Genomic DNA, 25,603 nt, shown 5'->3' on the forward strand with positions numbered 1-25,603 from the left:
AAAGATATCCTGCATTTTTAAACTATTCATCTGCTGATGGGCGTGCAGACTGATTTCATGTCTTCATGTAGTGAATAGTGCTACAATGTATATATGGCTGTGCAGCTGCACTCTGGGTATGCTGATTTTATTTTTTTGGAGAGATACCAAGGAGAAAATTAGCTGGATCATCTGCTACATTTGCAGCTTTTGTGGGACCTTCATGTTGTTCTTTTATAGCAGTAGTCCTATTTTTAGTTTATATTTCCATAAATCATGTGTAAGAATTCCTGCTTATCTCCTGGTCAGCATTTGTTTATTTTTGTTTATATTTTCTTTTTTAGAAGTAGCCATTGTAACTGGCATGGGATGGTATCTCACTGAGGCCTCACTTTGCATTTCCCTGAGGGTTAATCATGCTGAGTGTGTGTCCTCATATATTTTAGTCATATTTATGCTTTCGAGAAACATCTATTTATATCATTTGCCCATTTAAAAAGTTTTTTAAAATTATTTCATCCAGTGTGCATAAATGTTGTATCTGCATATATGTCTGTGCACTACACCTGTGCCTGGTGCCAGCAGGAGGCCCCAAGAGGATGTTGGATCACTTGGGACTAGAGTTACAGTTAGCTGTGAGCCACCAGTGTGCTGGAAATCAAACTCAGGTCTGAACAGCCATTGTCTTAACTGCTGAGACATTTCTCAAGCCTAATTTTCTCATTTTAAAATTTGATTATTTGGGCTTTAGGGAGGATTCTAACAGATTAATAATGGGAAAATATTTCCTCACATCCTGTATGTTATCTCCACACTCTCTTTATTGTTTAGTTTCTACAAACCATTTGTCAATATTTATTATGTTTTCTGTGCTTTGTGGCAATGCCCAGAAAATTATTGCTAGTATCTTGGCATATTCTCTAATATGTTCTTTGTTCAGTTGTGAGTTGATTTTTTGTAGAAGCTGAGAAGTAGCAGTGAAGTTTTAATCTTCTGCAAGTACACATTGAATTTCCCAGAAATGTTTTTTGAGGAGGTCCTCCACATTAGGTGATGCCCCTTAATGATTTTCTTAGAGTAGAAGAATATTTGTTTATTACATTATCCTTTGACTCTAGGATAACAGTTCTGTGGTCTTTGTTTTCCCCTCCTTACTGTATTACAGGTCTTTGGGGGGTGGCTGCTTCTGGTTTATACATGTCTTAGTAAGTCTTCTGTTATAATGCTGGGAATCAATTATAAAATATGATTTCAACATATAGTGTGCTTTATAACTTATGACGTGTTCTATGGTTATTCCCCCATTTATAATGGTAGAAAACTTTTCTGGCTTTAATTGTGTGTGTTATTACAATGGATTATATCTTTTAGCATATGTAGAAGGAGCGGCGGGCCACTTCCCACTGCCCACCCGGCTAGCTTTACCCGAAATAATTACACGGAAACTGTATTCTTTTAAACACTGCCTGGCCCATTATCTGTAGCCTCTTATTGGCTAATTCTTACATATTGATTTAACCCATTTCTAATAATCTGTGTAGCACCACGAGGTGGTGACTTACCAGGAGGATTCTAACCTGCGGCTGTCTCGGAGAGGAGAATCATGGCGTCTGCCTCACTGCCTTCTTTCTCCCAGCATTCTATTCTGTCTACTCCACCCACCTAAGGGCTGGCCTATCAAAAGGGCCAAGGCAGTCTCTTTATTAACTAATGAAAGTAACACATGAACATATGACCCTCCTACAAGCACAAAATACTAATTAGATGCTCATTGAGAAATCACAGAGAGCCATGATCTGTGAGCATGTGGCCCTAAACAGAATTTGTCTATGTTTAATACTAGCAGGTCTTTCTCTCTCTGTTTCCAATATATGACCTAGTGCCTAGAACATCATATTTGCATTTAAATATTTAATAGGTAGTTAAAAATCAAATTAGAAATCAAAATCTTAAGGCTGAGGAGATGACTCAGCAGTTGAGAGTACATACTGCTTTCATAGGGATCCTGGTTTGCTTCTTAGCACCACATCAGGCAGCTAAAATCCCCCAGTTCTACGGGATTTGACACTGTTGGTTTCTGTAGACACCTACTCTTCAGCTGCACTTACTGCACCCAATATTCATAAATAAATATACATAATTGAAAATAAAATGAATATTAAAAATCTCTTGGTAGCAGTCTTGTGTCTTTCAATTTTTTTTAATACTTTCACTCCCTGAAATAGTCCAATCTCAAATGGCTTTGTAGTCAACAGCAGTTGAACAAAAGGTATTTTTATTGTTAATATTTTCTGTCAGCTTTTGTTGTTATGCACAAGTTAGACTTAACCCAGCGTTTCTATTTTTGTTTAGGAAAAGAATTTATAGGTTACCTAGTTCACCTGATTAGCTTTCATGTTGGTTATCTTTTAAATAAATTACATCTTATTTTTTTCTTCATTGAGGACTTTGTAACTATCCCAATTGTTAAATTGGAAAATATCTTTGATAATATTTTTATAACTCTTTAAAAAATATCTTTACATGAGATAGCTTTTTCCCTCCCTCTAGTCTTCAGACTTTTTTCTCTGTTTGACTAGCAGCAGCAGCGCATACAGTGGTACACTAGGTTATTTGCTAGACCTTACTGTAGAAGTCAGACTATTGAATATCACGTTTTTTTTTTGGTAGTATAACAATAAATAAAACTGCACTAAATTTCACATTGAAATACAGAACCATTTATAAATTATTTTCATGTTTATTATTAGAATATATTAGATAAATTTCCACTAAAATATTATTATTTGCATATTATTATTTTTAAATAGTAAATTTAAAATGCATTTGGGAAAATGCTAGTCATTCTTCAGTAAACTCTTTGTAGTTTTTCATTTAAGCTAGTGTTTGTAAAAGAAAATGATCAAACCTTTTCTGCTAAATATGATTCTATTTATTCCAAAGTCCAGAAATTGGTGCTTTCCTTACTAAAAGATCTGTGATCATGGGTGAAGATTGTGGAAGCCTGTGTGAAAGAAGACAACCAGACTTTGCTATGGAAAAAACAGCAGTGCAACAGATTTGGAGGAATGATGGGAAAGCATTCTCTAATTTTTTAGAACATGTGATTCAGCCAACTCCGAGACATCTGTCATCTAATCATGACTTGGACTCCTTTGTTGGTCCCAATATGATCAATTTACTAAGCAGAGATCAGCCGGGGAGAATGGCAGCCTTTCACAAGCGTGGCTCTGGTAGTTTGAGTGACTCCTGTATAGTTTCTTCTGATGAAAGCCATTACACTGGTGGGTTCATTAACGGGGATTTGACAGTTCCTCGGGCAGCTTTTCATAGTCCTCCACTTAATACAAGTTACTTAGGAACATGTCAGTCAAAGAAGCCCTACCAGAAGGAGTACAGCAATAGTGAAATACATGAATTTAGAGGCTCTTTTGAGAAAGATTGTCACCTAACCAGCTGTGGAAGAAAAGGTTGGTATTGCACACTTAGTTTCTCTCTATATAAGTATGTATTACTGTGTTTCACCATAACCCTAACCCAAATTATACACATATACATATAGTTGGCTCTCCATATCTAAATGTTCTGTATTTTTAGATTCAACTAACTATATAGATAAAAAAAATCTAAGATTTCTTTGCTGAACATGTACAGACATTTTTTATCATTATTCCCTAACCAGTAGAGTATTCATGCTATTTACTACATCCTCAGAGTTGGCGAGATGACTTATTGCTGACCTGAGATTAATCCTGGATCCCAAGGTCGAAGGAAAGAACCAACTCCTAAGCGTTGTTCTCTGACCTCCACTGATACACTGCGTATGTGGACACACACACACACACACACACACACACACACACACACACACACACAAACAAGCCTTTCCATAAAGAGCATTCCATTGTATCAGAGAGTCTAAGTCACCTGGAGGTGATATAAAGGATATGAGGGCATATGCATTATCTCAGCAGATTGAGCCATTTTATGCAAGACACTGGTGTGTCAAGGGATTTTGTGGCTGTGGGAATAATGAGTACTGAGGAAGGTTTGGAACCAATTCCTATCAGATACCAGGGGATGAATACATACACATATATAGACAATATATATGTGTGTATACAATATATGTGTATATATAGTATATATAATATGCTTAGAGGTGCATAAAGCCACAATTAGTGTGCTTTATTGTATCATATTATGGATCACCAATTTTCCTCTGTGTATCCTTCTAATATGCTTTGAACTAAAAATGAAAATAAATGTTGCTAAATTTAATTCAGTGTTTTCTTTGAAGGAAAAATTGAAAGTAATGACCAAGAGAAAGCAGTGCAGATAAATCCCTGGGAATACCCAGTGTGCTCTAGGTAAGTTTTGACTTAAGATCTAGTATAATAAGTGTATTCAAATGAGCAAACAGAACATGAAATGATAATGGTTTTGTCGGATGGTGAGCAAACTGGTCTCAAAAAAGCCTTACTTTTTTTCTTTTAATAATAGCAACTTTTAGTAATAGCAACATTTTAAACCTATGGTGTTCACACTTTCCAGCATCTAAGACCTTAACTGATCATTTAGTGTTGACTATCCACCATGTATCTTCTACATAGCAATTCATTGAGGAACAGAGATAGAAGTATCGTACGGGTAGAATGTTTATTAGCACAAACAGCACATTGTCTCACTTTGCGGTCCCCACAGGAATGTTGCTTGTTTAGTATAGAATCAGCAGGGAGTATGAGAGTTCAATGAGGCAGTATAGGCAAGGATAGACCCACTAGGCGACAGTTTATGTTGTACATCTTTGCATGCTAGCATTCCCCTCCCACAGTCTCCCTATGTGACGGAATAGATAAGCTGAGGGTTGCTGTCCCTTATTTCATCTTTCTTCTGCTTTTTGTTACACAGAAACAACAATGCATCACCAGATCTAGTTTTCTACCGCTTGTGGTGTAAAACATATTTTAAGTCTAAGGGTTTTAGTTGGATCTGTTTATTCTTATGACATGGTTTATTCCTTTGAGTTTTGAGGATGTCCTTGCTGGCTTTCCTACAAAATTATAATGAAGGGAAACATTATTTTAGCTCATAGTTTCTGAATAGTCCTGTTTTTCTTAGTAATAATGATAATTTAGTCAGATCTTTATGATTTGAAATTTACTTATTCATATTTTTATTGTAAAAGTGATTTCTTATGAAAATCTTTTTTGGGGGTTAGGGTTTGAGACAGCTTTTCTCTGTGTCACAGAGAGCTGTTGTGGAACTCATTTTGTAGTCCAGGCTGACCTTGAAGTCATAGAGATCTGCCTACTTCTGCCTCCTGAGTGCTGGGATTAAAGGCGTGTGTCACTACCTCCTGGCTTTTGGAAAGCTTTAAAGTATCCACTGATAAAAGAATTGAAACATGCCATTTTAATGGAATTGACTTTTATTAATTAAAACTTAGGTACATAATATATTTCTAAAATTGAGAAATTACATTCCTTGTTCCTCAATTATCTGGAAGTTTATGAGTAAAACATTTTGTTTGACTTCGAGTTTTAAATTCAGCTTTTAAAAAGTGACTTAGGATGCATGGCACTATGTTTCAAAAGAACAATAACAAAACAGAAAAAGAAAACAAGAACCTGATTCTCAAACTTGAGTGTAGATTTAGATTCCTTGGAGTGATTATGTTACAATCTAGTTGTTTCAGGGCTGGGAATTTGACTCAGGATGATTTGGTACACAAACACTAGGACCTGAGTTTGAGTCCTGCACTGTGGAAAAGAGCTGGGGGCATTGGTGCATACTGCTAATCTCAGCACTGAGAAGTGAGGACCACAGGTGGATCTCTGGGGCCTGTTGACTGCTAGCTTTCCCCACCAATGCCTTCTTAGGAACAACACTTGAGGTTGAACTCTAGCATCAGCATGTGTGCACACATGTGCACAATACTTATGTACATACACAAATATGCAAGTACAAAGAAAATATAGACATTTAACCTACATACTAAAATAAATGAGTATTTTGACATAGTGCTAACAAATCCATATTTTTAAGAAGATTCTCACATAATTCTGATTTGCATGTGTACACACATGCTTGTACACACTTGTGTACATACACAAATATGCAAGTACATAGAAAATATAGACATTTAACCTACATATTAAATGAGTAGTTTGGCATAGTACTTGTCAATCATATTTTTAAGAAGCTTCTCACATAATTCTGTTTTGAAACCAAAAGTTAGAATAATAACTGTCAGAGGAAATATGCTTTAATACTTTTTTTTATTATTAATTCCTAGCGGTGATACTCCTTTGAAAGAATTACATCATAAACAGTCATGTGATTTTGACCGTAATGAGGTAAAGCTTATTGCCATGTTGTCTTTTCAGTTTGTGGTGTCATACATTAGCATTTAGGTTATTTTGACTTAAGATATCTTTTATTTGTAAATTTATTTTCTTTAACTAGAAAAGTTATGGCTTAAAGTTAGAAAATGATGTTCTTCATTTGAGACAAAGTAATCTAGACATATTTAAAATAGTTCTTACTGCACCATAAGATTTTATTTAAAAAATGCTTTCAGTTTGCAACTGAGTCAGGAACTGAACCACTGGCTTACGTAATTTGATACTCTTAACTATACAAGTTTTCCTCAGTAAGTGTGCTCCTATTTTTATGTCAAATTGAAACAAGTTAAGAGTCATCTGTGAGGAGGGAGCCTCAATTGAGAAAATGTCTCCATAAGATCCAGCTATAAAGCATTTTCTTAAGCATGCTTGATAGGGGAGGGACCAGCTCATGGTGGGTGGTCCCATCCCTGGACTGGTGGTACTGAATTCTGTAAGAACAGAGGCTGAGCGAGCCATGATGAAGAAGTCAGTAAGCAGTACCCGTCTATGGCTTCTGAATCAACCACTGCCTACAGGTTCCTACCCTGACTGAGTTTCTGTCCTTACTTCATTTGATAATGAACAGTGATCTGGAAGCATAAGCCAAAAATATCCCCCCCCCCACACACACACAAACCCTTTCCTCCTCAGGTTGCTTTGGTCCTGGTGTTTTATCACAGCAATAGTAACCCTAACAAATGCATAAGATACATGGGATTATTACAATTTTTTGTATCTGTTGAGGTTTGCTTTGTTACCTAGTATGTGGTAAATTTTTGAGAAGGTTCCATGAGGTGCTGAGAAAAAGGTATATCCTTTTCTTGTTTGGATTGAATGTTCTAAAGATGTTGGTTAATTCCATTTGAGTCATAACATGTGTTAGTTCTCTTATTTCTCTGTTGACAGAGGTTTCTGTCCCTCATGATTCTACAGTTGTTCATCCCCAAAGAAATGCACAAAGGTCTACTTTAGTTATAAACCTGATTGATCTATTAGCTCAGGCTTCTTATTAATTCTTATAACTTATATTAGCCCATAAAACTTGTCTGTGTCAGCCACATGGCTTAATACCTTTTGCGGTAAGGTAGTCACATCTTGCTTGCTCTGTGTCTGATTTCCTCTCCATCTGGGTGACAACTGCTGACTGACTCTTCCCAGAATTCTCCTGTTCTCTTTGCCCCGCCTCTACTTCCTGCCTAGTTGCCCCATCTGGCCAATCAGCGTTTATTTAAAATACAAGTGGCAAGGTACAGACCATTGTCCCATAGCATTTCTCTTTAATTTTCTGTCTGATAGACCTGTCCAGTGGTGAGAGTGGAGTGTTTAAGTCTCCCATTATTAGTGTGTGGAGATTAAAATATGTAATTTAAACTTTAGTAGTGTATCCTTTACTTATGAGGGTACTCTTGTATTTGTTCAGAATTGATATTTCCTCTTAATGAATTTTTCCTGTGACTAATATGAAATGTCCTTCTTTGTCTCTTTTGATTGACTTTAGTTTGACATCTGTTTTGTTAGATATTAGGATAGCTACACCAGCTTGTTTCTTAGGTCCATTGGATTGGAAAATTGTTTCCCAGCCCTTTACTCTGAGGCAATGTCTGTCTTTGAAGTTGAGGTGTATTTTTTGTATAGAGCAGGAAGATGGATTCTGTTTTCATATCCAATCTGTTAGCCTGTGTCTTTTTATAGGTGAGTTGAGTCTGTTTATATTAAGGGATATTGATGACCAGTGATTGCTAGCTCCTGTTATTTTAGTTTTCGTTGCTGGTGATGTTAATTTATGTGTTTTTCCCTTCTTTGGGATTTGGTGCTGTGAGATTATCTATTGTCTGTGTTTTCATGGATGTAGCTAACTTCCTTGGGTTGGAGTTTTCCTTCTAGTACTTCATGTAGGACTGAGTTTATGGCTAGTTATTGGTTAAATCTGATTCTGTCGTGGAATATCTTGTTTTGTCTGTCTACAGTGATTGAAAGTTTTTCTGGGTATCGTAGTCTGGGCTGGCATCTGTGATCTCTTAATGTGTGTATAATGTTTTACCAGGATCTCCTGACTTTCGTTGTTTCCATTGAGAAGTCTGGTATAATTCTGATACGTTTGCCTTTATATGTTAGTTGGCCTTTTTCCTTTGCAGCTCTTAGTTTTCATTCTTTATTCTGTATGTTTAGTGTTTTGATACTTTTGTGGTGAAGGAACATATATTTTTTTTGATCCAGTCTATTTAGTATTCTATAAGCTTCTTGTATCTTTATAGGCAGATCTTTCTTTAGGTTGAGAAAGTTTTCGTCTATGTTTATGTTGAATATATTTTTTGTGCTTTTGAGTTAGACTTCTTCTTCTATCCCTATTATTTTTAGCTTTGGTCTTTTCATGGTGTCCCATATTTCCTGGATATTTTGTGTTAAGCTTTTGTTAGAGCTAATGTTTTCTTTGACCAATGGGTCTATTTCCTCTATTGTATCTTCAGTGCTTGAGATTCTTTCTTCCATATCTTGTATTCTGTTTATGCTTACATTTGTGGTTCTTGGTCTTTTCCCTGTATTTTCCATTTCCAGAATTCCCTTAATTTGTGTTTTCTTTATTGTCTTTATTTTGGTTTTCAAGTCTTGAATTGTTTCTTTCATCTGTTTGATTTCTTTTTCTTGGCTTTCTTTAAGAGATTTGTTGATTTCTTCCAATTTTTTTTGTCTTTTCCTCTATTTCTTTGAGGAAACTTTTCATTTCCTTTTTAAGGGCCTCAAGCATTCTCCTGAAGTTATTTTTAGGTCATTTTCTTCTGCTTAATCTGTATTTTGTTGTTCAATTCTTGCTGTTGTAGTGGACTTTTGTTCTGGATGGTTTTGAGTATACATTGAGTGGAACATGCTTGAGATTTTACTGGTGTTGCATTGGAAATACTGCATGTTACTTCTGCTCATGTCTCGAAATTAAGTTCTTCATAATATCTATATAAAGTTTACATCAAACTCAAGACATACTTACAAATATAATGTGGCTTCACATTGAAGAGGAAAGGGAGGCAGCTAGACAGTGTCTACTTCACTTATCTATAGCCCTGTGTCCACCAAAAGACATAGAAATCACTTCTTTCAGCCCATGTTGATTGTCATTTAGACTCTCATATAGTCTGTCATATGATCTGTCAGCTGTAAAATGCACCTCAGACACTCACAAGGGGTACTTGTAGCCATTCTCCCATCAGATTTTATAAAAATCCAGAGCAGAATAGAATAAACCCAGTTGTCCAATGTTTTTAGGTTCACAGAAATTAGGGAACATTCTGGTTTTTAAAAACAAGGAAACAAAAATCATTAATTATGTAGAAAGTGATAAAATTACAGCCAACTGTATGTTCCATAGATGATTTATAGTTCTAAGCTTTGATTATATTTTTTCAAAGAAAAATAGTACCTGATATCCCTAAAGATCAGAAGGGCAAAGCTAAGCCACTAGAGGTCAGGCAGCGGTGGCACACACCTTTAGTCCCAGGATTTGGGAGACAGAGACAAATGGATCTCTGTGAGTTCAAGGCCATCCTGGGCTATACAAGATCAATGCAGAAACGAATCCAGGTGGTGATAGCTCACATCTAATTCCATTACTAGAGAGTCATATGCCTTTAATCCCAGCACTCAAGGGAATATAAAATGGGAGGAAAGAGAGTCTTAGTATGCTTAGTGTGTGGTCACCCAGCCTTTGGTAGGTAGAGGTTAAGACTTTTCTAGTGACTTGATTGCTTTGCTTTTTTGTTTTGTGGGTTGAAACCCAAAATTTGTCTCTGGGGTTTTATTATTTATTCTACATCCCACCTTAGAAAAAAAGCAGAAAACATGTAGCATACTACATTTTCAAGGACTTTAATATCTTGAATTTGTTTAACAACATGCACCATAACAGTGTGACGTCTTGCCTTTTGTTAGTAATGCATTTCTTAGCGGTCACCTACTCTGCTGTCCATGTTTCTAAATTTAGTTTAAGAGTTTAAATTTGAATTGGAATTTAAATTTAGTTGAAAGTTCTATAAGAAGAAATGGTGGTATTGGTTGGATATGTGAATAGTTTTATGAATACTATGGATGGTTATAATTTTGATTCTTTTCTCTAGATCCCAGTGGAGAGAAGAGGAGTGTGTCCTTTAAAAGGGAGGCCGGTGTCTGCTGAGAGAGTCTGTGCGTGTAACTGTAGGATAACCTTGTTTAGAAAACAAAGAAGTAGACATCAAGTTTTAGAGGTTTTAAAGATTTTACCAGCAAGCAAATATTTAATAGATGTTTTAGAATAGACTACAATACAATTGATTCCTCAAAATTTCTCTTTCTTTTTATAAAATAGTCATGATGAACACATAGAACATAAATTTACAAGTTCACAGATAGTTTTATACTCACCTGTAGTTTGAGACAATGCAAACTGTACTTTAAAAAACGTCCCCTATTGCATTTCCTACCATGCTCCCTAGAGGTCACTATTGTCCTGTTTTCTTTTTTTTATTTTTTGTTTGTTTTTGTTTTTGGCACAGTTTTCCTTTTTCACCATGTATTTGGAATTTGTGGCTTTTATAGATTAGTTTCTTCGGCTACCCAGCATTCTTTGCATCAACATGCTCTATTTGATTCATGCATGTTCTGGCAACAGATACTTGCTTACATTATCCTCAATATTTTGTCCTTGGCTATTCTGACCATTCTTGACATTTCTGGAACACACATGAAAGTTCTTGTGTATATTTCTGGGAATAGAACCAGCCATCTTTCACATGATGCATATTTATTACCTTTCTAAGGTAATGCCAATTTGTTTCCTAGGTCTTACATGTTTACTTTAGCCTGCTGTAGGCAGCAGGTAAAAGTTATATAGCCACCTGTACTATGTCAATCTTTCATCATTATTTAAACCTAATAATTCCTGGTAGTTTTAATATTTTATTTCTCTGCTTACTAATTAGATTACTTGGTCAGCCATGTTCCATGTTTTGCTCGTGTTGCCTTTTGTTTTGCTTTTGGAGACAAGATCTTACTGTAGTCCACCATCACTCTGCTTCTGCCTCTCAACATCTGGAAAATAGTTGCTTGTGAGCATGCTATGCTGCCTAGTGCTGCATTTAAGATGCTTGCTTCTCATTAAGGAGCGTGTCTTTCTCTGGCTGTATTTGCTTTGCCCTATGTGTCTTTTCTAGATCTTGCATACTAATTGTTTATAAGCTTGTATATGTTAGTGTTTCATATCTGAGTGACTTTCTGTTCATAAAGGTTTTATAACCACTAGGCATGTCGTAGGTCTTTGGTCCTAGAACAGCTCTTCCTGTTATCTTGCCTGCTAGGATACTTAGAAACCTTTGTGAACTTTTACAATTTTTATTAATCTACTACTTTAAATTATCATAAAAATAGAGCCAGGTGTGGTAGGGTACACTTTTCATCCCAGCACTCGGGAGGCAGAGGGGGTAAATCTCTTAGGTTTGAGTTCGGTTTGTTCTACATACATAGTGAGTTCAGAATAGCCAGAGATATAAAGTGTGACCCTGTCTCAAAAAAAAAATAAAATAAAAAACAACAACAACAACAAAAAAACAAACCAACAAAAAACTCTTAAATTACCATAAAAATTAATGGGTTTTCTTATCAGACACTATTTTTAATAACTTAATTTTCCTCTTTTATTATGGTCTCTCCTTCCTCTGTTCATCCTAGTTTCTTCCCACCATCTCCTTCCTTCCAGATCCATTATTTCTTTGTATCTCTCATTAGAAAACAAACAGGTTTCTAAGGGTTAATAATATAATATAATGAAATAAAATAGCATAACATAAAAAGTAGCACATTGGAATATGCCAAAATGAACAAGCAGAAGGAAGAGAGTTCAAGTGAAGTCACAAGAGACAGAAACCACTTGTCAGCACCCAGGGTTCCACAGAAACACTGAACTGGAGGACATAGGATCTATGCAAAGGACCCGTAGGGTAGAATGATTGAAGAAAACAATATTTAAAAATAAAAGATAAAAAAATTGAATAAATTTTTAACAAAAAGGAAAGCTCCTGACGTGACATGATGAGGCAAAAAACCTCCAATAGTGCCTGGGCGTTCATTTTCTGGATATGCAGCCTGCCGTGAAGAGTACTTTCCCCAGTGAGACTCCCTAGCAAAAACCTAAATTTTCATTTCCAAGTGATTATCAGTTGGAGATAGCTTCTGGCTAGGGATGGAGGCTTGTGTGCACTTCCCCTTTCAGTTCTAGGACCCATCTGGGGCAGACCCATGCAGGCCCTGTGCGTGCTGCCTCGGTCTCTGTGAGTTCATGTGCACTGATGTTGATTTAGAAGGCCTTGTTTTCTTGGTGTCCTCTGTCCCTTATGACTCTTCTACTTCTGCCTCCCCTTCCATTGGGTTCCCTGAACCCTGAACGGAGAAATTTACTAGGTTGTACATGATGGATTCCTTTCTGGCTTACTTTCCTTTAGTTTTATGGATGGGATTGCTTTTCTTATTCTATTTACTTTAAATATTTTTAGCATAACTGGCTTGGTTTTCATGAATTATCTTTGTGCTTATCTTAAATGGCTATTTCTCTATCAATTTTAAGAAATCGTTCTAAGTATAGTAATTCTGATTGACAGTTAATTACTTTCAGGCTGCCAAAAAATGTGATATTAGTCTGCTGTTTCTGCCTTTGTATATACATTGATATTTTTCTCTTACAACTTTTAATGTTGTTTCTTTGTATTTTCAACATCTTAACTGTGATGTGTATTTGAGGCTTTAAATTCTGTCCTCCACACTTTTGGATATCCACTTCTTTCTCTGGGTTTAGTAATTGTTCTGCTATCATTCTTTTACCTCATGGATTCTTGGATTTTACCTCTTGAACACATCCCAGAGTTCTTGAACATGTTGGTCACATTCACTTTGCTTTTTCTTTATATATATATTACAGTGTATTTTGTCTTAGCTTGTCCTCCATCTTTGAAGTTTTCTTTGTGTGGTCTTATCTGTTGATAATTACCCTGTGTGCTATTTGGTTTATTGGTTCTCTTATTTCCAAATTTTCTGTTAGGATCTCTTTTTTCTGATATTTTTATTTCCTGGCTAAATTTTTACTCTGTTTATAATTTTGCTTCAAAATTACTGATTGTTTCATCTCCTTTGGTAAGTCTGAGTTTGTTTGCTTACTTTGTTTATTTAGTCTGAGTCCTGGCGAGTTGTCCTCAGTTCCCTCCTGATGTCTAGGGGGAAGCGAACTGCAGTAAAGATGCAGGGATCCAGCAGCGGTCCAGGGTCAGCTTGAGCTAGAAACTGGGCACTGCTCCTTGTCCCTGAAGTTCATAGACAGGTGCACTAGAGTAGTCCTGCAGGAAAATTGAGTTTAGAGGTGTTTTTTTTTTTTTTGAGGAAATAATAGGGAAAGGAGAAACAAGAGAATAAAAAGTAAGAATAAGAAGGTAAGTGTAAGGGTACAATGTGTTGCCAAGTAGATATAGAGAAGGAATACCAAAGCAGTCTTTCCTGAAAGATACAAGTTGAAACACAACAAAGGAATAATCGAAGCACAAAAAGGTAAACACTAAAAAGAAGAAATTTATGAAGTTCCATGAGCTGCATGACTTTAGGGCCTGCCCTAACTGGGTAACTGAGAATGAAGAATGACAGACTCAGACTCACATTGAGAAAATCTGGAGTTGGGTGCATTCTACACTCTGATGGAGTACACGCCAACAGTAGCTTGGAAAGCCAGCCTTTCTTTTAGATGCCTGAATCAAGGAGGAAGGTTTTCCTATGCAGCTGAACAAGGAGGCAGGTCTGTCTCATTTTAGTAGGAGGTCTCTGTGGGGGAGCAGTCTGAGGCTCTAACCATCAGGAAAAACGATGCTGCCATCAATACATTCTGTATAGACTGTCAGCGCTGCACACAGGCCAGGGATGGTTTGCCATTCCTTTGAGTCTGAGACATTGGAGTCCTTGACATGGCTGTGCTTATGCTAACTACTCGCATTGACTGGGGACTTCACTCATTCCTTACACGTTCACTCAGGAATTTTGTGCATTGTTCCAATGGATGTGACACAGGTAAACACGGGCTGGCAGGCCTTTCACACCTGCTCAGAGCCTCAGTCAGAGAGTTACATTTGAGTAAAGGTGTTTAAATTACCAGAGGCAAGGGAAGGCCTTCATTTTTGTCATCATGCCCTTCATATGCCATTATGGAGAGGATCCCTGGCACAGACAGGCTTGCTTCTTCCTTGCTGGTTCTGGGCTCACAGTGCCTGTGGACTTGCCAAATCTTATGAGGAAAATGCCTTAGATTACACTGCTAGGAATCAGATCATGCCTCACTTTTTTTCAGTTTTTCTTCATCAGAAATAATTGCCTTCATCAAAAATTTAAATAAGCTTGGCACATCTTAAAGTGCTGTTTGTTATGTTAGTGAAATTTAGATGTCTTTCACCTTGCTAGAGTGTGAGTGGTCCCATCGTTCATGAGTGGAAGCTTTATTTCAGATCTGGAGTCTTCGCAGAGCAGCCAATCCGCCAGCTACTCTCCACGGCTGATGGAGAGTACATTCAGCTCGAGTTCTGATTTGGTAAGCCCCTCCTTTTGGAATTATTAATTTTTGCTATATTAATTTCAAATTGTTTTTTCTCTTTTGACATTGAGAAGAAATGAGCCAATAGTGGAAATAAAAATTACATAAAAATGATTTTCAAAGTTAAAAACATTTTTTAAATATAACAATGTCAGACATTGTAAACCAAAAATAAAACCAAGTATTTGACAGAAGGAACATTGCCAAACTCTTTTTATGAGGCTACAGTTACCCTGATACCAAAACCACACCAAGAATCAACCAAGAAAGAAAATTACAAACCAGTCTCACTCATGAACATTGATGCAAAAAACTCAATAAAATACTGGCAAACCGAATCCATGAATGCATCAAAAAAATCATCCACAATCATCAAGTAGTGTTCATCCCAGAGATGCAGGGATAGTTCAACATATGAAAATCTGTCAATGTAAGCCACCATATAAATAAACTGAAAGAAAAAAAACATATGATTGTCTCATTTGACAAAATCTAACACCCTTCATGATAAAGGTTTTGGAGAAATCAGGGACACAAGGAATGTATCTAAACATAATAAAGGCAACATTCAGCAAGCCTACAGCCAACATCAAATTAAATGAAGAAAAACTCAAAGCGATTCCACTAAAATCAGGAACTAGACAAAGCTGTTTACTCTTTCCATATCTATTCAACATAGTTCTTGAAGTTCTGGCTATTGCAATAAGACAACAAAAGGAGATCAAGGGGATTCAAATTGGAAAGGAAGAAGCCAAACTTTTGCTATTAACCTGCTTTCTTATAACCCCTTCCCAGGGTTATCCCACCTAAAAGAGTGCTGCTCCTCATACCCCACCAGCCATGTCCATCATTTATCAAAGAAAAACCATATAAACTCGCCTACAGGAAATCTGATGGAGACATTCCTTTAATTAGTGAATGTTCCCTCTTCCAGATGAGTGCAGCTGTGTTAAGTTGACTAATAGCAAGCAAACTTTTGAGCCTTTGGCTATAAAGACTCCTGATCTTGAAGGAAATTATTTTATCTTTTGAAAACATTTAGTCCCCACAAATGAAGTAGTTTTTGTCTCTCCTTCAGCATTAGGATGCTGTGTTACTTCCTTCCCACCTATACCACTGCATAGAGAGAATGCTCTACCATTCTCTCCTCTGTCCTCCCTTCACGATGCTATGACAACTCCATATGGGATCTTCTGCCACTCTGTGCCCTAAAGTGGCAATGATGTGCAAATCTTAGAATGGCACTTGTGCTGCTTGATGGCTTTAGCTTTGAGCCTTTTTAAAATGTTGTATTGAACAGTTCTTGGGTAGTTAAGAGAATCTCTACCCTTCTGAATTTCAAACTGAATCCTCTTTTAAGTTTTTCTGGCAATCCCCATATTATTAAATATTTCAGTATATCTAAGTGTTAATTTTAGAAGCCTAGAAAAACAGTTAACCTCACTCTGCCTGCTCCTACTGTGGGACAATAAAATTGTAACCTGTAAAGATTTGTCACTTATATTGGTTTAATAAATGCTGATTGGCCAGTAGCCAGGCAGGAAGTATACACAGGGTGACCAGAATAGGAGAATTCTGGGGAGCAAAGGCTCAGTCTGCAATCATCACCCAGACTCAGAGGAAGCAAGATGAGAATGCCTCACTGATAAAGGCACCAAGCCATGTGGCTAACATAGATAAGGATTATGGGTTAATTTAAGATGTAAAAGTTAGTTAATAAGAAGCCTGAGCTACTAAGCCAACCAGTTTATAATTAATGTAGGTCTCTGTGTGTTTCTTTGAGACTAAATGGCTGTGGGACCAGGAGGGACAGAAATCTGTGTTAACATCCTCCCATAGTCATTCCTTCACCTGATCAATTACAAATTTACCTATTTCTCACCCTTTCTCACTAGAACCCAATTCTATGTCCTCACTAGTTTGTTTTTGAATGGTTGTTTCTCAAAAGATTTTGTTTTTGCTTCAACTTAGGTAGCAAAGTTCACTGCTTTCTAAGAACACAAATGCAATCATGCTAATCGCCTTCAGTGGGCTCCTGTTTTACCAACCCATCTAAACCCTTTACAGCAGCTCCCAGCTGGGAAAATTGGCTCCTGACTGCATTGAATAGTCTCCCTTCTGTGTCCTGATCTACACAGACTGCTTTTCCAGTTTCTTCTCTGTTTTGGTTTTATGAGGTTCCAACTGACAATTGTTGGTCTTAATTCCTGAGCTAATGTGTAACACAAATTCCAATTGGTCTTAATAATAAAAACTCCAAGTCGGCTATCAGGGGATGAAAGCTGAAGGATGAGAGAAGTAGAGTGACAGCCACTAGAGTTCTTATGTCTACCAGTGCTCAGACTAAAGGGGCGAACCTGTCCCTATGAATCCTTAGACTGCCCTGAACTTCTGTCTCCTTCTGCTTTATTTTCCTCTTTCTGCCCAGCCATATTACTTCTATTTTCATCTTCCTAGTAATGGGATTAAAGGCATGGGATCCCAAGTACTGACATCCCCTTTGTGTAAACACTGTTTCTCTTTTAGACAGAGTCAATCTTGTGTAGCTCACGGTAGCCTTGAGCTAACAGAGATCCACCTGTCTCTGTCTCCTGAGTGCTGGGATTAAGGGCATGTCCACCACTGCCTGGCCCCTATAGCTAACTAGTGACTTTGCTCTGCACTCGGATCTTCAGGCAAGCTTTATAAACAAAATATCACTATACAAATGGAGTCGTAATAGGACAGTCATTTCCTACACTTTTACCTTGCAGGGTACGGAAGTTTACCTTGCAGGAATGCTTTCTTCGTTGTTTCACACTGAGGTCTTTGACCCTTCCTTCATATATTTTGCTTCCTGGGTCTCATCTTCATGAGAGTTTTTGTTTTTGCAGTGAGTCCTTCAGTGACTCCCTAGTCTAAATGAGGCCTCATATCTACATTTACAAAGTGCTCCATTCTTTTTTTTCATAATGCATTTCTCAGTTTTTTCAGGTGTGTGGTCACTTGATTAATTTCACTTTTACCTACAGAATATGTCAAGAAAGCAGCAGCTGTGCTCCTTCATATGAGTGCCGCTGTCACTCATGTTGACGAGTTGAGATGCATAGGACCTGTTCTGTCCAGTGTAGCTTAACTGACTTCAGTGATCCCATGGGCTACTTCTGCTTCCTGGGTCCATCCACTGAAGTCTAGACCTAATTTTAGTTTTATGTTATTCAAACGATGATGATCTACTTCCAAGCTTGAATAATCAATATGTATTTTATTTTTCTTCACCATGGGAGTGATAGAAATGCTAGCTTCACACATTTTTGGCAAGCACTCTACTACTGAGCTACAATCCCAGCAAACAATACATTTTAACTACAATATCCATATGGTATTTTCATTAATCTTTATAAAATTTTTATAGAGTTGAGAAGTCAACAAAATTTGTTCCTTTATGTAACAGTTGCAGTATTTATTATAACCACTCAATTTCCAGTAATCTTAAGTATCGTTTGTGGATGAACCTAATAGCAGTTATGTAACTGAAATACTTCACTTAAGGAGCCAATGAGTGAACAAGGTTAACTTCTTAGCTGCTCCTGGGACGTGTTTCTTCTCTGCCCTTCAGAAGAAGCTAAAGAGTGTTGTGGGATAGTGAGGCCTGTGACTGCAGTCCCGAGAAGGAGACAGAGAGTTCTCTTCTGCATTTGTACTGCAGTAGCAATTGCTGTCAGCTCTATCTATAAAACCATAGCTTTCTGGGAGCCGTGGGAGAGTCTTCAATTAACCTTTGATATCATGTCTGCTTTCACTTGTAACTTAACAAATTCTCTTTAGTTTTCAAAAAATTTTTAGACTATGAATTTAAGGACTGTTTTGAAATGACAAATTTTAAAACTTACCATAGATTTCTTTCATTTTTTTAGGTATCTGAAGATGAAGATCAAATACAGCAGCAAACTGAAGATTCAAATAAGAAAGACACAGAAACAGCTGATAATTTTTGTAAAGAAAAGGTGGTAGATCATTTAGGTGACATAATTGTGGAAGACAATGTCAAAACTCATAATTTTCATGAGTCTTCAGTGAAAAATAATACTGATACATTTCTAGAGTCTCAGTACAATTCAGAGCATACCTCACAAAACAAAATCAGTAATAACTGTGTGTTTCAGGCTAGAAGATGTGATGTAGGGGTACAGACAGAGAAAGAGCTGGCTGTGGGGGAAACAGCTGATGTTGCCATACAGTGTACCATAATCTCCCAATGTCCATGTAAAAGTAGTCCCAGTGTTCCTGTAAAAGAGGTCCCTTCCCTTCATAAGACTGGCAGCTGCAGCGAAGATATCAGGGCAGATACCACTGGAGGGCAGGAAACACAGATAACTCATTCTAAAATCTCAGTTTAGGATGCAGTGTTTCATGTAACCTTGGAAGACAATAGGACATGTATAGGTCTTCATTAATGTAGTAAGTAATCAGAAAATGAGGCTGAGCTTAAAGGGGAATTTTTAAGTTCTGTTGTTTCCATGCAATTTTAATATTTCTGTTTTTAATATTTTATGTAGGCATTTCTTTAATAGCCTTATTTGTAGAAATTCATATATATATATATATGCTGTCATTTTCAACATATATGTTGCCATTCTCATGTTTACTCAACCTTATTTGGATTAAAAATATATTTAACTGCTTTATTTCTGTTGATAATTATTTTAAAACTTGATAAAGTTAAGTCATCCAACAACCGTTCTCTTTAAGATGTTAAGATGGGTTCCCTGGGAACCTGCTAGCCATGCCAGCCATGTGACCTTCAGATCTTCACTCTCCCTCTTCTCCTCCAAATCCAGTCCCTTTCTGCGCAGGAACTCTGCACAGACCCATGCTGCAGCTTCCCCATCCTCCCTGCCACCATCTTCAGATGACAACACAGATCTCCTACAGTCCTCTTGTCCATACCCTCCTTTGCCTCAACCTCCCCAGTCTCCAACTTCCTGAGGCACTCCCTGCGGAACCATGGGCCACACAGGCCACGGAAGCAGGTAGACAGTCTTCAGAACTCTACACTCCTTCCTTTGCTCCAAATCCCATCCCCAGACTCATCCCCAGCTCTGTAGCAGACTATCAACTGTGGCTGCTCCTCTTTTTGCCCCCATTTCTAGGAGACAAAGCAGATCCTAATGGTGGAACCTGCTTTCCTTCTTCCAGGGACCTTCTCTACCCTGTCTCCCCAAGTCAATCCCTATCTCTGTCAGTTTCCAATACTAAGAACATTCTAACTGGGGATCACCCCCACAGTGGGCACACTTATCAGGATCTCAGAAGCATTCCCTACTAGACAACCCATGGCTACCACACTTTACTAAGAACCAGAAAGAGCAAGGGCAACAGGAAGTAAGGAACAAAATACCCAAGAAGATGGGATATCAGCACCTAGAATTACAATCACCCCAAACCCAGATGCCTAGACACCAGCATAAAAATACAGCCAATAACAGTTAGGACAATATGTCTCCACCAGAGTCCAGCAACCCTACTACATTAATCCCTGAGAAATGCAATATATTTGAAGCACAGACAAGGACTTCAAATAAACTTTATGAATATGTTAGAAGTCTTCATAGAAGACATTGTTAAATACATACATTAAAGAAATTTGTGAAAACACACAAAAATAGTGGAATGAAATGAAAAAAAATACCAGTTCAAGACTAGTAAGTGGAAATAGAATCAATAAAGAAAACACAAAGTGAGTGAAAACTTGAAACATTTAGGAACTCAAACACAAATCTTAGAGGTGAGCCTCACCAACAGAATATAAAAGGTGGAAGAGAATTCTCAGTCATTGAAAACAAGATAAATGTATACCTCAGTCAAATTAAATGTTAAGTCTTAAAAAAAAATCCAGCATAGAAATGTATACCTCAGCGAAAGAAAATGTTAAATTTAAAAAAGCCCAGGCACAAAACATCCAGGAAATCTGGGACACTTTTAAAAGACCAAATCTATGGATATTAGGAACAGATGAAGGAGAAGAAACCCATGTCAGAGGCACAGAATATATTTTCAACAAAATCATAGAAGAAAATTTCCCCAATGTAAAAGGGAAGGTACCTATCAGGGTACAAGAAGCATACAGAACACTAAATAGACTGGGCCAGAAAAGAAATTCCCCATGGCACACAATAATCAAAACACCAAGTGTTCAGAAAAAGGGGAATATTAAAAACTTCAGGGGCGAAAGACCAAATAACATATAAAGGCAGATCAACTACCTGACCTCTCAACGGAGTTCTAAAAGCAAGAAGGACCTGGTAAGATGTTCTACAAACTCTAAGAGACCACAAATGTCAGTTCAGACTACAATACCCACAAAAACCTTCAATCACAATAGATGGGGAAGAGAGAGAGAGATTTCGTGGTAAAAGCAACTTTAAGCAGTATCTCTCTACAAATTCAGCCCTACAGAAAACTCTAAAAGTAAAACTTCAACCCGAAGAGGCTAATCACAGCCAAGAAAACATAAGGATATGTATCAGACCCAACAAATCGAAAGAAGGGGGAGGAGGCCCATATCACCACATCAAAATAATGGAAATCAACAAACACTACCCATAGATAATTCTCAACATAAGTGGTTTCAATTCCTCAATAAAAAGACATGGACTAACAAAATGGTTGTGAAAACAGAATCCATCCTGCTGCTACCCTTAATCAAGGGTAGATATCACCTCAGCATTAAAAGATTGAAAAAGATATTCCAAGCAAATGGACTTAAGCAATCAGTGTAACCATTTTAATGTTTGACAAAGTAGACTTCAAATAATATAATCTAGATGGATAGCGAAGGCCACTACATACTCATCAAAGGAAAAATCCACTAAAAGAATATTGCTACTTTCAACATCTATGCACCAAACACAAGGACTCTCAAGTTCACCAAAAAAATACTACTATAGTTTAAATCACTTACTGACTGTCTACATTAGTCATAAACTGATCAGCCTAGTAGATCAGACTTTTTTAAATTAATTTTTACATTTTCAACTAGCCCATTATTCTTGTCTATGTTAGCCACGTGGCTTGGTGCCTTTTTTGGCAAGGTAGTCACATCTTGCTTGCTCTGTGACTGGATCACAACTGTAAAATGAGCATTCTACTTCCCAGAATTCTCCTGTTCTCATCCTCCTGCCTCTACTTCCTGCCTGGTTGTTCGCCTACAATTCCTGCTTAGCATTTTATTAAACAAGTACAAGAAACAAATGTTTACAGGTAAAACCATTGTGCCACAGCAAATGACCCTCACACAATGATAGTGGGTGACTTCAAAATATTCCACTCTCACCCATAGACAGATCAGACAAAAACTAAACAAAGAAATATTGGAACTAACAAATCTTAAATGGATCTAACATATTTGCAGAAAATTTCACACAAACACAAAAGAATATACCTTTTTCTCAACAGCTCATGGAACTTTCTCCAAAATTGACCCTACACTTGGACACTAAGCAACTCTTCAACAGATGAAGAATATTGAAAGAACATGTACCCTATCAGATCACCATTGATTAAAACTGAATATCAACAATAGCAGAAGCAACAGGAAGTTCACAAACTCATGGATGCTAAGAAGATCACTACCAAATGAAAATGGGTCAAGACAGAAATCAAAAAAATTGATAAAAAATTCTTAGACTTGAATGAAAATGAAAAACAACATACTCATGGGACATAACAAAAGGGATTCTAAGAGGCACATTTGTAGCACTGTCTATGAAAAAAATATTGAAGAGATCTCATACTAGTAACTTGACGGCATATCTGAAAACTCTAGAACAAAAATAAATTACACACAAAAGGAGTAGATGGCAATAATTAATCAAATTTATGATTGAAATCAATAAAATAGAAACCAAAAAAGTCAATGAAACAAAAAATTGGTTCTTTAAGAAAATCAATACAATTGACAAACCCTTAGCCAAATTAACTAGAAGACAGAGAATATTTAAATTAACAAAATTAGGAAAAGGGGGGGTGGTATAACAACAGACACTGAGGAAAGCCAGAGAACCATAAGGGCATACTAGAAAATCCGTACTCCATCACACTGGACAATCTAAAAGAAATGGATATTTTCTTGATACATACAACCTGTCAAAGGCATCCAATGGGGTAAAAGCATAAATGACACATTCTAGGTTATTCGAAATGATAGAGCCTTAAAATCAAATAAAGTTAATAAGAGAAAACCGTGTGTGTGTGTGTGTGTGTGTGCATGTGCATGTGTGTGCACCCCATGGCATGTGTGTGGAGGTCAGGGGACAACTTGTGGGATCTGGTTTCTTCTACCATGTGTTTCCTGGGAATCAAATTTAGGTTAGCAGTTTCAGAGGCAGGAACCTTCACTCACTGTGCTATCTGCTCAGCTCCACTATCATTTATTTTTATTTCTTGATTTGTTGTTTGAGACATGCTTTCTCTGTGTAGCCCTGGGCTGTCCTGGAACTCACTCTGTAGACCAGGCTGGCCTCGTCCTCACCGAGATCTGCCTGCCTCTGCCTCCCGAGTACTGGGCGTGCGCCACCACTGCCCAGAGTCACACATTTTAAGAACTAACTCTGTTGGCTGCTACTGTTTTTAAATCACTGACCATGGGTATGAACAACATTTGCCAATCATCTTTTGTTTTATTTTTTTAAATTAACATTATGAGATGGCAGGTGAATACATACAATGAGAATAAACAACTTAGCTAAAAAAACATGTAAGGACACTTGAAATTTAAAGGATTAATGAGTTCAAACATCCTTTTCCTGATACAACTATGTTATATTAGTTATTATTAGTCAGGGTCTTCTAGAATAACAGAACTCGTAGAATAAATCTCTCCTTATATATACAAAGGGGAATAACTTTATAATTTATTAGTTATTATTTATTAGAATAACTGATGGGCTGTGGTCCAGCTAATCTAACAATGCTGCCTGCGAAGAAGGGCCAAGAATCCAGTAGCTGTTAAGTTCACAAGGCTTGACATCTTAGCGGGTCTTCAGTATTTGCTGGAATCCTGAATAGGAATGGACTTGCTAGTGAGAGCAAGAACAAGCAGGCAAAGAACGAGACCTTTCTTCTTCCATGTTCTTTCTTTACATGGGCTGCCAGCAGAAGGTGTGGTCCAGATTAGAGGTGAGTCTTCGCATCTCAGAAGATCTGAATTAAAGGTGTGTCTCCACCTCAAAGATCCAGATTAGAAGTAGATCTTCCCACTTCAATCTCTTACATGTGTGCCCAGCTGTTTTTGGGTTTTTGTTAATTCCAGGTATGTTAGACCCCGTGTGACTCCAACATAGATAACTATTTTTCCTAACTGGACTGGTACGGAGGCGCAAGGAACAATCAAACACAGCTTACACGGTCATCACGGAAGGGCATCTCACCGTCCTCCTGAAGATGTCCCCGCGCTTATTCTCCAGACAGCTTTTATACCAACACATAAATTGAGCAGGAAAGTACACCAGCATTCTGTCACCTAGGCAACCAGGTGAATGGCCTTTTGTCACGTCCGCATCTACCTGTCTGCTGAGTATGCTAGCTGTCACATAGGCTTGAATTAGCATCTCTATAAGGTATCCTCCAAATTACAAGGAAAGTAGCAGCAAACATCTTGACTTTTGTTAGGCAGAGACAGCTTGTCTGCAGAGTGACGTGGTGACTACCTCGGGTGGGTCTCTATGACTTTAGCACCTGGCAGCCACCATATAGAAATATGGGCCTACACAGGTATATCCAAATTGACAATGAAAATAACCATCACATATTGATAGTGGGTTATGGTTAAAATTTCTCAATTAAAAATTGTCTTTAATTGATCATGAAGAAGTACTTTATTTATAAGTCAGATTGTAAGTCACCAAGCAGCTAGTACTTGGAAATCACTGCCCAACTTTACAGAAAGTGACTCCTTCAAATTTACTAAATGATGTTTCTTAAATTATTAACAATGGCTGTAAGGGATGATTTATTTGTTCAATACCATCAAAGGTGGAATCTTTGGTATATGTCACAGTCTAGGAGTCTTTTCTAAACTTTGTAGCTAGATGTACTTTGCATTCTCAAATGACCTTGACACACAGTGAATTTGAAACACAAGATATGGAATAGTCAGTGTATACATTTCTGGTTCAATCATATTTTCTGTCATTAAATAAAGATATTTTATTGTACTCAGATAAAGCTTTCTTAAAGTCTTTAACTTAAAAATATCTTTTTAAAGTCCTTATAAATCATAAAAAGTCTTTATACTTCAAAATATCATGTCACTGTGTGAGAAAAAAATGCCCATAGGAATCATTTCTAGTAGAATTTTGTTTGAGGAGCATAAAGCGAATCTAGTCATAGGAGTGACATCGCTACCCCAGTGCTCTCGGTGTTCACTGTAGTGTAGGACTGTGCTGTGTTGCCTCTGCCGAAAGATAAAATCTTTCTCTTCCTGTGAAATCTGGGTGGAAACCTAGTGGATGTGGCATTGTGACAATCTGAGGATTGCACTTACAAACGTCTTTCTTTTTTCTTTGATTTCTGCTCCAGCTGTCATGCCTAAGCATGGGCAAGCAATGTGAAATATTAGAGACAGTATTCCCTACAGTAACCACTAACTAGCTGACAAATACCCCATTACCAA

General features: G+C 37.3%; 1 protein-coding gene across 2 annotated transcripts in view; it reads left to right on the forward strand.

Annotated features, from left to right (window-relative positions):
• The window catches only part of Redic1 (regulator of DNA class I crossover intermediates 1), a 54,792-nt gene extending 35,182 nt beyond the window's left edge, over window positions 1-19,610 (forward strand). The window contains exons 8-13 of one of the 2 annotated variants that reach the window (XM_048444806.3): window positions 2,923-3,449; window positions 4,280-4,349; window positions 6,278-6,338; window positions 10,475-10,538; window positions 14,864-14,946; window positions 18,846-19,610. In XM_048444806.3, the coding sequence (XP_048300763.3) occupies window positions 2,923-3,449; window positions 4,280-4,349; window positions 6,278-6,338; window positions 10,475-10,538; window positions 14,864-14,946; window positions 18,846-19,328 (1,288 nt within the window). In that variant the 3' untranslated portion in view covers window positions 19,329-19,610. The remainder of the gene's footprint in view (window positions 1-2,922; window positions 3,450-4,279; window positions 4,350-6,277; window positions 6,339-10,474; window positions 10,539-14,863; window positions 14,947-18,845) is intronic. The other variant, XM_085678797.2, reaches the window with a different exon arrangement.
• Window positions 19,611-25,603: the final 5,993 nt, after the last annotated feature.

Source organism: Myodes glareolus, chromosome 19, assembly GCF_982192425.1.
Source record: "Myodes glareolus chromosome 19, mMyoGla1.1, whole genome shotgun sequence".
NCBI lineage: Eukaryota > Metazoa > Chordata > Mammalia > Rodentia > Cricetidae > Myodes > Myodes glareolus.